Genomic DNA, 13,490 nt, shown 5'->3' with positions numbered 1-13,490 from the left:
GACCCTCGTTCTCAAAACAGTCAGTCAAAAAATGATTCGCGCAAAAATCATTCCACAAAGCTTTCCTTCGTAAATAAAATCCATCCACTGCGTTTTCAGTGGCTCTGATGTCGGAAGTGAAAACTACTATGTTCATTATTACATCCCACAACAGAACACTTATGTTTCTTAGGAGACATTACCGGCTGTCGTTGAAACAATGGAGGATGGTTGACAGATCACCGAGGGCGGGTCTATGCCAGGGTCTATGCCAAAACCAGATTGTCAATCAAACCACGTGGGTGGGGCTTAGCGCAATTCTACGTCACAGTGAGAGCAATCTTAGAACAGGGCGTTCTGAGACAGTGCTTATGAATTATTGAGATTGTAAAAAAAAAACACTGGGTGGATTTTTCTCATTCTAGGGTGGTTTTGCTCACACACTGCCAACACACATTTATGGTCAAACACCATGTAAAAGTGAATTTTGCAGAATAGGTGCCCTTTAAGAGCACTGGACAGTGGAAATTGTTGCAGCACGATTTGCATCGCTGTAAATGAAGTAAAGCAGAACATCTCCCAAAACTAATATGCCTCTAAAAATCCACAAAAACATTGGTCAGTATTGTAAAATGTAACCAATTAAATAAAATACAGCACCAACAACAAGGTAAAATCACAAACCATGAATATGTAACCACCCAGGTGAAAAGTGTTTTTGAACCATACTATAGTATTTTTTTTTTTATACTGTATAGTAGTTACAACACTAATGAATGCTACAGAATACTATAGTATTAACTACAGTGAACTGATAAACTGTTATAAATACTGTAGTATACTTTATTTTTTACTACAGTAGTGTATATTATAGTATAATATACCCTAAAATTGTAGAAAACTTAGTACAATATTGGGTAAAGTTTTTTTTTTTTTTTTATATTACTATAGTTACTTAGGTAATTCTATAGTTGCTACTTAATTCAAGTATTTATAGTACTATAGCATGGCTCAAAAACACTATAGCATTTACTACAAATTACCATAGTATTTTTTCACCGGGGCGCAAGCAACGTGAGACGATTTGTAAAATATCAAAAGACGCGATAAAGTGACTTTGAAGCCCATTTATAAAATATTTGAGTCATGTTAAGTCTTAACGATCGAATAAATACACATAAACGTGATCGATTAAAAACACAACACAAAGAAACTTTTTACCGTCTTTTCTTTGAGGTCTTTTCTTTCTTCTTCTTCTTCTTCTTCTTCTTCTTCTTTGGGTTTTTACGGCAGCTGGCATCCAGTTTGTTGCATTACTGCCACCTACTGTACTAAATTCCCTTTATACTATATTATCTTCTCCAATCCAGTTTCTTTTAAAAAATCTAATAAATATTTCCTGCCTTTTTGTTTCTCTGCACACTCTAAAATATCTTTAACACTTGCCTCTACCCTTCCTAAACTCTGTAGCTGGGTCATCATTTCTTGCCTCTCTTGATTAAACCTTCCACAAGATATTAAAACATGCTCAACTGTCTCATACTTCTGACATTGTGTGCACATTCCTGTTGGGTGCTTTCCCATAATATGTAAAGTGCCATTAAGATTGCTATGCCCCATTCTTATTCTACTTAAAATGACTTGTTCTCTCCTACTCGTACCTTTATCTCTTGACACACCCACTCTGTTTCGTATTGAATATAAATGTCTCCTTTTTGTTTCATTCTGCCACTGTTGCTGCCACTTGTCCATTATTTCTTTCCACACTATGCTCTTTCTAACTCTGTTCTCCCAGAGTTAATTGAATGTTCACAATATCAAGTAAGAACATTGCGGATTTTTTGTCAATTTAAAATACTTTATTGGCGTGCTTGTGATCTGCATTGACATCTTTTGTGTGGGAAAGTTAGACAGAAGAGTCACTGGTGGTTCTGGTGATGGGAAGGATTCAAATTTTGACCTTTTCAATTGGCAGATGTGTCTCTATAGCCAGCCAATTTCTGACCAATGAAAACAGGCAATCCAGCCCTCTGAAATTAGCATAAACTGTGCGCGCTTTAAATAGCCACCCATGTTTTTGTAATTTTCTTGAATTGTTATATGCACATCAACACACGCATTCAGAGATTGCATTAATTTAATTACCTTTAGAGCTGAAACATGTTGCGAAATAAATAACCGTTTCTGTAAATACTAAATTTCCATCACTGATAAAAATGTTTTTTATGCCTCCAAAGTTGATGTCCAAGGGTCAAGTTGGTGAAACTTTGTGGGAAACTGCACTTCTTGCCACACCCAAAATGTGGGAAAGTTCAATGAACCTGAAACTTGTAGGGGAGGGGTGATTCAGGGGTGCTTATTTACCAGAGAAACAAGCGCGCCGCCATCTTTAGAATATTGTCTTTGAACTTCCGTTTTTGTGGTAGCTCTGTATATTTCTATGGCATCGCTGTTGAAGAATAATTTGCTGGTGAAGTGGATTTACCTGTTGTAGAGTTAATGAAAGTTATCATGAGCATTGTTATGTTTAAAGCAGATGTCTTAACAAATGTCAGTAGACCGGGAAGATTTTAAAATGAGCAGTTCTTTCATAAATACTGTGGAAATACAAGCCGGAAGTCAAAAGACATCGAGCGCAGCGCTGAAAATGGGCGGGGCTACATAAGGTCTATGGGAGCGCCTTTTCTACCCAATGAAATACCTTCCAAACATTCGTTGCCTGAGCACAGCCAATCAGAGAGAGAACATCCAGCCATGTGAAATTACCATGAGCTTCAAAACATATCCAGTGCAAATCTCTGTTTATGCTGAACACTGACATTCCTGAACCAGTGAAATATGTTCTTAAAGAAGGATCAAGAAAAGTATGGAATCCAGCAAAAACACAAAGTTTAAGGGGTTTTCCTGTTCTAGTTTTTTTTAGCGCTGGTCTGGCCACACCCACCCGCAGAGCGCTTTATTCATATGCTAATCACCTGAAATAAGACAGAGAAATGTGGTAAACGCCCCCTATCGATACGATAAAATTAGCAGCAAACATTAGTTTGGCTTTATTGACCTTTCATCACGATGGCTCGTCACGCACCCCAGGAAGATCTCCTGATGACTGTAGACAGCGAGGAAGAGTTCAGTTCTTCATCAGAAGATGATGAAGACATTGATGATGAAGGCCTGCACTTTGAGGAGGGCTTTGATCCAGACACATTTTCTGATGAGTAAGACATTTATTCTTCATTTAGTTATTAGAGTCGCTTACACATGTAGCGCTTTCAGTCCCATATGGCCAGACAGAAATCTACCAGTTTGTAATATTGTGAATTGTGTTGTCCTGTGGACTTTTCATTACATTTAAATGTCTTACGAAACGAGCATTTTTATTCTCTATAATGTGGCAGGGGAAATGTTTAGACTATATTCTAATGGTCTAGTTTGGGTTTGCTGTAAAATGCTGCTTCATCAACAGAGCTTAAAGGGATACTTCAGTCAAAAATTAAAATGATTACATGATTTATTCCCCCTCAAACCATCCTGTGCATGACAATCTTCTTTCAGACGAACACAATCACAGATATATTTAAAAATGGCCTTAGTCATCCAAGGTTTACAATGGTTGTGAATGGTATAAAAATATTTTTTTTTTTTTTTTTTTTTTTTTTTTTTATGGATGTATGCATTTTTCTGTCTTCAGAATTTGGGGAACCATTCACAACCAATAGCCTATAAACTTTGGAGGACTAAGGATATTTAAATTTATCTCTGATTGTGTTCACCTGAAAGGATATAGTCATTTACACCTATGATGGTTTGAGGGTGATTAAATCATGGACTAATTTTCATTTTTGGCTGAACTATCCCTTTAACTGTGTTCTCCATTGTCTGCTTAGGTGTAAATGTTTTGAACTTGCATGACATAAGGTTGTTGATGCTCCATCAACACATATAAAGCGTGTGACCATATCCATTAATTGTCAATCACTTATGCATGCACTGGTATGCCACCTTGGACAATCTAAGCTGAGAAATGTTTACTAACATTTACCTTTTCTTTTCTTAGGCATGTGATTCCTTCACGTGCACCTCATACAGGAGCGGCACACAAGCATCATTCAGTTTTCAATGCAGTTGAGAATCTTAATGAGTAAGTGCGTTTTTACCCCTCATGTTACAGATGACAGTTTCATTTTGTTTACATACTGTGAAATAATACACACAAAGTATATGTTTGTAATGAGTGGGCAATATATCAGTTTTAGTAATTGATAATGTGATCCTGTTGTCAGCATGCTCACTTTTGTCTTCTCCCCCCACAGATGTGAGAATGACAGCGAACAGATACCTGTTGCAAAGAGAGCCAGAAATTCGTCATGGAAAGCAGAAACTGATGTCGACATTAATCCAGAGACTCTGAGATTTCTGCCTGCGCGGAAACCTGGGCCACAGTTGAGTCTCACTGACTCTCACTCCCCTATGAGTCTTTTCAAACTGTTTTTCTCAGAGAGCGCCGTGTCAAATCTGTGCCACAACACAAACGCTCAGGCTGCCAGGGCACTTGCAAAGGGTCGCAAATACAGTTGGACAGATGTCAGCGTTGGCGAGATGTACCGCTACATTGGACTCGTTTTCTACATGGCCACAGTGAAGATGAGCTCCATCGCTGACTACTGGCGGCAGGACAGTCTTTTCTCTTTGCCACTTCCTGCCACAGTTATGTCAAGGGACAGATACCGCACCATTTCATGGAATTTGCACATGAGTCACCCAGATGCAGACAAGGAAAATGACAAAAAGAGGGGCACAGCTGAACATGACCAACTTTTCAGGATCAGACCCCTCTTGGACACCATCCGTCTTGCGTGCAAAACCTTCTATCATCCTAAAAGAAATTTAGCTGTGAAAGAAAGACTGGTGGCATGCAGAGCAAATGCAGGAATGACACGGTTCACGAAACCAAAGCCAACAAAGCTGGGCTTCAAGTTTTTTGTCCTTGCTGACACATCAAATGAATATACTGTGGACTTCTCTGTGTACACGGGCAAGAACAGCTTTCCTACAGGCCATGGGATTTCATACAATGCTGTGATGTCTCTTCTGGACAAGAAAGTTTTGGGCTCTGGGTACCATGTTTACATGGATTATTTCTTTACAAGTCCAAAGCTCTTAACAGACCTGCTTGCTATGAAGTTTGGTGCTTGTGGGACTTACAGAGACTACAGGAGGGGCTTCCCACAGAGCGCATCTAATTCGCTGACCAAAAAGTCCACCAGGGGATCCATCAGGTGGATTCGGGATGGGCCTCTTGTGTGTGTGAAGTGGATGGACAAAAAAGAGGTGTCTGTTTGTTCCACCATCCATGCTGCCTATACAGGAGACCGTGTGCAAAGAAAAGTGAAAGCACAAGATACATGGAGGACAAAGACTTTTCCGTGTCCCTCACCTGTGACTGCGTACAACCACCACATGGCAGGTGCCGACCTGTCCGATCAGCTGTTGGAGTACTACACTGCGCAGCACAAAACCATGAAATGGTACAGAAAAGTCTTTCTACACTTCTTGGACATTGCTGCCACCAACGCTTTCATATTGCACAAGGAGCTACACGGCAACATGACGCACAAGGAGTTTATGGAGCAGCTTGTTGCAGAGCTCTGTGGTGTGTCTCAGAAAGAAGCACCGAAACAGACCAGTATTGACCACGTGCCGGTTCCAGGAGCTGAGCTGACCTCGGATGTCAGAAAAATTGCCACTTCCGGTCGCCGCATATGTGCGCATTGCAAAGCAGTGTTTGGCAAGAAGCAACAGACACCTTGGAAATGTCAGGCATGTGATGTTCACTTGTGTCTTCAGTTGAACAGGAACTGTTTCCAGGAATGGCACAAAAATGTGTGAGTGAATTCAAAATGTGCCTTTAATCACACACCCCTTTTTATTTGATTTCATTGAGTATATTGTGCACTATGTTTGTAAATAAACTAAAAAAAAAAAAAAAAAAATTCTCATTCATTTTTAATTTTCATATTAATAGACCCATTAGGGAATGAACCAATAGGGAACGGGGTGTTAAAGGCACCATATTTATGACCACTGGCACTGTCTTGCATACTGCCTTTCTAAAACAAGAAAGTCTATGTATCATATAATTGCACTACAATCTGTGCTGAATACAGTGTAGTGAGATGTTTGCCTTACAGTATAAATAGCTGAAATAAGCTCAAATATAGAGAATGTCCAACTTTTCAGGATCCAGATGAACACCTCATGTTGTATGATGGGAGATTTTAGACCTCCATGTACTATTCTGAGAAATTCAGAACAGGCAACATCTACATGTTTTCTCTTAAAGAGTTTTCCCAAAAACGGCCTTTGCTTTTGCCAGCATAATCCACTAAAAATCTTCCCGTCGTTCTCTGTGGCACATTTACTGAATAATTGGTTGTTCTAGGAGGCAATGACATAGAAATTCAAACATTGTGCAGTAAAAAGTACAAGCTAGAACAAGGAGGGAAATAAGAAACAGTGATACAAATAAGTTGTATTTTAAGGAGAATTTTAATAAGGAGAAATAAGACGATTTACAATTTCATTTAGTAATGGTGTACATCAGCTAATGAAAACGTATTTAAGTTAAAACATTTATACTTGCGTGATCAGACTTAGGCTACATATTTAGTAATTTATTATTATTATTATTATTATTATGGAGAGATGATCTGCCAGACAGGACCCAGCAAGCAATTTTATGTCTATTAGACGTCTAATAGCCGTCAAAACATAGCCCGGCCGTCTAGGCTAAAACAAGGCAAAATTTGGGCTGTCAGTGAAAATCTAATAGACGTCTAACCATAACCCAAAAATAGACTAGTCATCAATTAGACGATTATTAGACGACTACATATATATGTCTAATAGACGGTGAATATGGGTCTAGGCTAAAATAAGGCTGAATTTGGGCTGTCAGTGAAAATCTAATAGACGTCTAACCATAACCCAAGAGTAGACTAGTCATCAATTAGACGATTATTAGACAATTACATATTTATGTCTAATAGACGGTTAATACGGGTCTAGGCTAAAATAAGGCTGAATTTGGGCTGTCAGTGAAAATCTAATAGACGTCTAACCATAACCTAAAAATAGACTAGTCATCAATTACACTACTAATGAATGATTACATCTATACATGCAATAGACAACAAAATAATGGCTAAAGGATTCTTTTCACTTAAATATAACAGGTTCTCATAAATTACAATCCGTCCAAACAAATTAAATATAAAAGGTTTTATTTAGAAACAGAACTCAAGATAATACACAATGATAAAAAAATAATAAATTACATTTTACAAATACAATACAAATAAACATTACAAGAAAATTACAAAGTGTAACATAATAAAAATATAAAACATTGACAAAAAAAAAAGTTAAATAAAAAATGTTAACAATATTTTTTTTTATTAATTTTTAGTTCCATAAATTCCATGTCTTATGTAAAGCACTTTGAATTACCTTGAACATTGTTGTTGAAATGTGCTAGCTATACAAAATAAACTTGCCTTGCCAAATCAAAAACTCATATTTTTATGCCATAATGATCAAAAGATTAAAAGATATACAAGGCTTCCATAACAAATAATAGTAGGGTGCACAGGTTTCATGTTTACCCCCTTGTATTTAGATAATTACAGAGTTTTAGGGCACAAGGAAACACTACAGTACATGTGCATGTATGTTAATCTAACCACGTTTTACTGTCTGCACTGTTACCCGCTAAAATGTCACGGTTCCTACACATAATGTACATAAATAATAAACACATGTCAAAATGAAAAACACAGATACTTACATGACCAAAAGCAGTAAAGAATTTGCTTTAACATTTGCTGTTGCTTGCTCTCCGTCTCCAACGGTTGTAAAATGCGGAAATGTTTATCGCGAGATCTGGCAACAGTGATCGAGAGCTAACGTTCAAGTCTCGCGTTGCCAGTGGTCATGTCTCAGTAGAGCCACAGTTGCCATCTAGCGGTTGAAAATTGTAAATTTTTAATTAACTTAAAATTAAATACAGTCATATATGTGTGTGGTATATAATTATAATTAAATTATGGTTTGGCTATACCCTGATATATATATATATATATATATATATATATATATATATATATATATATATATATATATATATATATATATATATATATATATATATATATATATATATATATATAATATGATATCGTAGAATGTAGGATTGTGTGACAGCAAAAATATGCTGTTTCAAATATATACTTGCATATAAATGTATATTATACTTGCATATAAATGTATAAATGCAAGTATATCAAGAATCCCACAAGCTTTGTGGTCGAAAATGACTTAACACTATTTTGGTTACACTCATTGCTGGTCTGAATCAGGGCTATAGCCAAGCCGTAAAAACTAGACTATAAATTGCCTCGATTTCGCCGGGTGGACTAAAAGCAGACTACACATAGCCTATCCAATTCAGAGCTAAATCGTGACTACATATAGACCATGTCATGAAATGCCACTTAAATCTTGTAGAAATCATTGACATTGCGAACACGATGAGATATCAACCATCTCAAGCACTTCCTGTCCAAAAACTACAATAAATCAGGATTGACTATAGGTGGGCTACAAATAGCCGGTCTGACTACGAGCTAAATTGTGGCTACGCACAGCCTACACAATATAACATGTCAAAGATGTGAAACCAAACACCTTGTAATCACTGTTGACTTCACTTACATGATGCAATATCATACAACTCGCAAGTTATTTTGGCAAAAACGACATGTAACCAAATGAAAGATTATTTTGGCTAAAAGTGGGTTACACATAGCCGGACTATATCGGGTCTATAGTTAACCGAGACGGTGAAATGACGGCTATTGCTTGCTGGGGAGAGTCACAAACAGACTCGGATCCTCCAGATGATGTTCGTGTGCTTCAAGCTGCCCAAAACAACAGCTGTATGAAAGCGTCCTCACGCCCCTCACTAATGCTGATTTCATTAAAGTCGCTTTCAGACTGTTTTCTGAACACACAGAGGACGCGTTCAGGCTTTTATCAACTTTTCCATTAAAACTATCCATCAAATTTACACGCAGCTTTTCCCCGTGGCTGATCCTCGACTTGGATTTGATCTGACGGAGGCAAAAGAAACATTTCCTCTCCGCGTATTTTAGTCTCCAGTGAAAGTTCAGAACCTCTGCTCGGTGCTCACTTTGTTTTTACTGCGACAAACTATTTTACCGCTTCAGTTTTACCCCAAATGTAAGAGAAGAAAACACAATCGTGAGGGGCTCGTGGAGGTGCACAGACACCGAGCAGGGCGGGTTGAGTCTATAAGGTTCTCATGTGTTATTTAAGAGCGCAGCGGCGCTCGAGCGCTTCATTACTGAAACCAGACAGCGTTTGAAAGACTATAGATCCGATCCGAGAGAGAGATGGCAGAAACTGCTCCAGCCCCGGCTGCTGCCGCCCCGGCCAAAGCGCCCAAGAAGAAGTCAGCTGCGAAAGCCAAGAAAGCAGGTCCAGGTGTCGGTGAGCTCATCGTCAAAGCTGTGTCCGCATCTAAGGAGAGGAGCGGCGTGTCCCTCGCCGCCCTGAAGAAAGCCATCGCCGCCAGCGGCTACGATGTGGAGAAGAACAACTCTCGCGTCAAGATCGCCATCAAGAGCCTGGTGACTAAAGGCACCCTGGTGCAGGTCAAAGGGACCGGTGCTTCGGGCTCATTCAAGCTCAACAAGCAGAAAGCCGAGACCAAGAAGAAGCCGGCCAAGAAAGCGGCTCCTAAAGCGAAGAAGCCCGCGGCCAAGAAACCCGCTGCTGCCAAGAAGCCCAAGAGCGCAGCGGCAAAGAAGCCCGCCGCGAAGAAATCCCCAAGAAGGCCAAGAAACCCGCCGCCACAGCCGCTAAGAAGGCGACGAAGAGCCCCAAGAAGGCAAAGAAGCCAGCAGCCGCTAAGAAAGCAGCCAAGAGCCCCAAAAAGGCCAAGGCGGCTAAACCTAAGGCGGCAAAGCCTAAAGCCGCCAAGCCTAAAAAGGCAGCGCCCAAAAAGAAATAAAGTCTTTACTGTTTCTCCTCAACGGCTCTTTTAAGAGCCACCCACCAACTCTGAATAAAGAGCAAAACTCGTGTATCTTATAGCGTTTAAAGTAAAAAGTCAAGATATGATCTGTTAGACTGCATTCAGAACAGACAAGCTCTGAAAATAAACTCAATCCATTTTTATAAGATACTGATACAGACCAAATGAGATGTTGTAGAACAAAGTAACTTACAGACAGAATATTTACACACAACACTGCTGGGGAATTGTGTCAATACAAACAACAGTGGAAACACTCCAATATTACAACAAGAACATGATAATGTACAGTGTCAGATTTTGGTTAAAAGAGCGTACGATATCCATTTGTGTAATATTTTCTAATATATATATATATATATATATATATATATGGTTTAATGTTCATGCCTTCTGTCTTAGTCAGAAATATGTGTGCATACATAAAAAGGGGGTTGGGCTTTGGAGCGAAGTTCAATGATTGGTTTACATCTTTACAGACTCTAAACCAATGAGCGACTGACACTCTAGATTAAAGACAGTATGTGGAGCAAAGAAATCTCATTCTGTTCTTTCTGTCTGCGAGAGTTACAGTAACTTGAATTAACAATGAGTGGAAGAGGCAAAACCGGAGGAAAAGCAAGAGCAAAGGCCAAGACTCGCTCATCCAGGGCAGGACTGCAGTTCCCCGTCGGCCGTGTTCACAGGCTTCTCCGCAAAGGAAACTACGCCGAGCGCGTCGGTGCTGGTGCTCCTGTTTATCTGGCGGCTGTGCTCGAGTATCTTACCGCTGAGATCCTGGAGTTGGCTGGAAATGCCGCTCGGGACAACAAGAAGACCCGCATCATCCCCCGTCATCTGCAGCTGGCGGTGCGCAACGACGAAGAGTTGAACAAACTTCTGGGCGGAGTGACCATCGCTCAGGGCGGTGTGCTGCCCAACATCCAGGCTGTGCTGCTGCCCAAGAAGACCGAGAAACCCGCCAAATCTAAGTAAAGCTATTAAAGATTGTTTTACTGACCCAAAGGCTCTTTTAAGAGCCACCCATTTTATCTGATGAAGAGTGCTTTTCTTTGTTAATATTTAAAATAATCATAAACTTTTTAGGTTGAGAAGAGAACAAAATAAAGCCCATCAATCCAATAAAATGTACGAGGTGTGTATCCTTATAAACACATGAAGATCCCCTGATGTGTCTGTAGAGATCGTTCTTTAGGAGGCGTGTAGGATCACTAACTGACCCATCTCCACTATAAAATAGTTATTTGTCTGCTTTGATGATGTATTGAATATTTTGATAGATTATCTGAAATAGAAACCAATACACATATCGGCGTTGGGATAACAGAAATAGGTCACTGTTACTCTGGGTGTTTTGTTTTTTATTACCACGGCCGCACGTTGCTTCATATGTTTTAGACTTTATACTGCTTTTATACAGACTATAATGTGTTTTTGTTCCAATTCTTAATCTGCACAACCACTGGGAATTAAGGAGTAAAGAGTATTTCAGAATAAATAAATATAACAATGTGAGTATGAAGCTCATGGAGGTCTCATCTGAGTCAACCGATCGAAGCACATTGAGCGGGAAACCCTCTGCTTGTTTGAAAAAGAGGAAACGCGCAGTCATTGGCTAGCAGTCATAAGCACACGTCACGGATTAGCCATTCTAGCCAATCACAAGCCTCGGCACCCTCCCGACACTATGAGCTCATGGCCTCGCAATGCCTTAAAAGCAGGCGTGTAACACAGAGCAGCATTTCCAGCTCAAGCAGGATAGAAAATTAAAGTCGACTGCAGCAATGGCAAGAACCAAGCAGACCGCTCGTAAATCCACCGGTGGCAAAGCCCCGAGGAAGCAGCTCGCTACCAAAGCCGCCCGTAAGAGCGCTCCGGCCACCGGCGGCGTCAAGAAGCCCCATCGTTACAGGCCCGGGACCGTGGCTCTCCGAGAGATCCGCCGTTATCAGAAGTCCACCGAGCTGCTGATCCGCAAACTGCCCTTCCAGCGGCTGGTCCGAGAAATCGCTCAGGACTTCAAGACGGATCTGCGCTTCCAGAGCTCCGCTGTCATGGCCCTGCAGGAGGCCAGCGAGGCTTATTTGGTCGGTCTGTTTGAGGACACCAACCTGTGCGCCATCCACGCCAAGAGGGTCACTATCATGCCCAAAGACATTCAGCTGGCCCGCCGTATCCGCGGAGAGCGCGCCTAAACCCGCATCAGCCACATCAAACCCCAAAGGCTCTTTTAAGAGCCACCAAAATTGCACTGAACGAGACCATTTCCAGTTTAATGCTTACTGTCAGTCGAAAGTTGTATTAACACTAGCTGGTACACCTCAAACTACAATTTGTATTTCTCAAAGCCAAAAAAAAAAAAAAAAAAAAAAAAAAATATATATATACTATGTATTTAAAAGAATACATTTTGTACAAATTGTAACTAATAGTGTGAACACATTCTTTAGTCTTTCACAATTGCAAATACATTTCTTGAAACCTTTGTCTATTTTCTCACAGCATTAAACAAAAAAACAAATCTTTATTAACAAAACCCCTGACATTCAGAGCATCTAGTTACAATTTTGAAAAACAAAATATTTATTGTATACAGTAAACAAAATTTGTATTTATGTAAAAGTATATTAACTAGGTTGAATATATTGTACACCATATGCACTTCAAGTTTAGTATTGTATTGAATGTCTGTATATTCAGCACTTGCATACTGTAAAAATACTGCAAAATTCATTCTGCCTCAGCATCACATCTGTGTTGGGTTCAGCCAGAGAACTTTGTCCTGTGCAGATCCAGCCTTGACAACACTCTCCACACCATCCTCTTCCTCCTCTCTATCTTCTTCCTCCTCTCACACATACTCTTCCTCGTCTATATCCTCTTCCTCTCGGATTGTTTCCATCCATTGCTCGTATCATCATTCAATGCACCTGTGCACTCTGAGCTGCTTTATATTTCCCACAGCTGGTTTGATCACATCATTTTTCATCTCTTGTTTGTAAACAATGACGACTGTGTTGTAGTTTTGTTTAATTTTGTCACTTGCGTTTACTGTTGTCCAACACAAGTGCATCACAGTGCAATGTGTGTTTTAAAGTTTTGAAGTAAAAATAGTGTATAGAATTTGCAAACGGTTTGTAACTGCCTAAACTTGTTTAAGGTTTTACAGAAAGACTGATTTATTCAATAAACGGGTCCCGGCCAGTGACCATTTGATTCAGAGAATGAAGTTTAGTGTTTTAGCAGTTGTGAAAAACTCTCATTTTATACAGTTTTTAACCAGTGACCTTTTATCCAGGTGTTTGTCACTTCTTTTTATCTTCAGAAAGTCTGCCAAAAAACATACAGTTGGGTATTTTCCAACTATTTTTTTATTAGGTCATCCACAGATTTATCA

General features: G+C 39.6%; 4 protein-coding genes across 4 annotated transcripts; all 4 read left to right on the top strand.

Annotated features, from left to right (window-relative positions):
- The first annotated feature begins 3,048 nt into the window (after positions 1 to 3,048).
- LOC125247981 (piggyBac transposable element-derived protein 4-like) lies at positions 3,049 to 5,865 on the top strand. Its single transcript, XM_048159534.1, has 2 exons — positions 3,049 to 3,194; positions 4,290 to 5,865. Exons 1-2 carry the CDS (start codon positions 3,049 to 3,051, stop codon positions 5,863 to 5,865), a joined length of 1,722 nt encoding a protein of 573 aa, XP_048015491.1.
- A 3,469-nt stretch (positions 5,866 to 9,334) lies between these two features.
- LOC125246585 (histone H1-like) lies at positions 9,335 to 10,141 on the top strand. The gene has a single exon (XM_048157559.1). It carries the CDS (start codon positions 9,450 to 9,452, stop codon positions 10,101 to 10,103), a length of 654 nt encoding a protein of 217 aa, XP_048013516.1. The 5' UTR covers positions 9,335 to 9,449; the 3' UTR covers positions 10,104 to 10,141.
- A 501-nt stretch (positions 10,142 to 10,642) lies between these two features.
- LOC125246611 (histone H2A-like) lies at positions 10,643 to 11,119 on the top strand. Its single transcript, XM_048157588.1, has one exon. It carries the CDS (start codon positions 10,682 to 10,684, stop codon positions 11,066 to 11,068), a length of 387 nt encoding a protein of 128 aa, XP_048013545.1. The 5' UTR covers positions 10,643 to 10,681; the 3' UTR covers positions 11,069 to 11,119.
- A 717-nt stretch (positions 11,120 to 11,836) lies between these two features.
- On the top strand, positions 11,837 to 12,382 carry LOC125246598 (histone H3). Its single transcript, XM_048157575.1, has one exon. It carries the CDS (start codon positions 11,878 to 11,880, stop codon positions 12,286 to 12,288), a length of 411 nt encoding a protein of 136 aa, XP_048013532.1. The 5' UTR covers positions 11,837 to 11,877; the 3' UTR covers positions 12,289 to 12,382.
- Positions 12,383 to 13,490: the final 1,108 nt, after the last annotated feature.

This window comes from Megalobrama amblycephala, linkage group LG15, assembly GCF_018812025.1.
Source record: "Megalobrama amblycephala isolate DHTTF-2021 linkage group LG15, ASM1881202v1, whole genome shotgun sequence".
NCBI classification, from domain to species: domain Eukaryota; kingdom Metazoa; phylum Chordata; class Actinopteri; order Cypriniformes; family Xenocyprididae; genus Megalobrama; species Megalobrama amblycephala.
Note: the sequence above shows the minus strand (reverse complement) of the source record. Positions and strands in the feature narration are given on the sequence as shown.

Bases quoted from the DNA above. Each gene is read 5' to 3' on its own strand.
- LOC125247981 (XM_048159534.1), top strand. From the start codon at position 3,049: ATGGCTCGTCACGCACCCCAGGAAGATCTCCTGATGACTGTAGACAGC. The intron at 3,195-4,289 runs GTAAGACATTTA...CTCCCCCCACAG, and splicing joins CCAGACACATTTTCTGATGA to ATGTGAGAATGACAGCGAAC.
- LOC125246585 (XM_048157559.1), top strand. From the start codon at position 9,450: ATGGCAGAAACTGCTCCAGCCCCGGCTGCTGCCGCCCCGGCCAAAGCG.
- LOC125246611 (XM_048157588.1), top strand. From the start codon at position 10,682: ATGAGTGGAAGAGGCAAAACCGGAGGAAAAGCAAGAGCAAAGGCCAAG.
- LOC125246598 (XM_048157575.1), top strand. From the start codon at position 11,878: ATGGCAAGAACCAAGCAGACCGCTCGTAAATCCACCGGTGGCAAAGCC.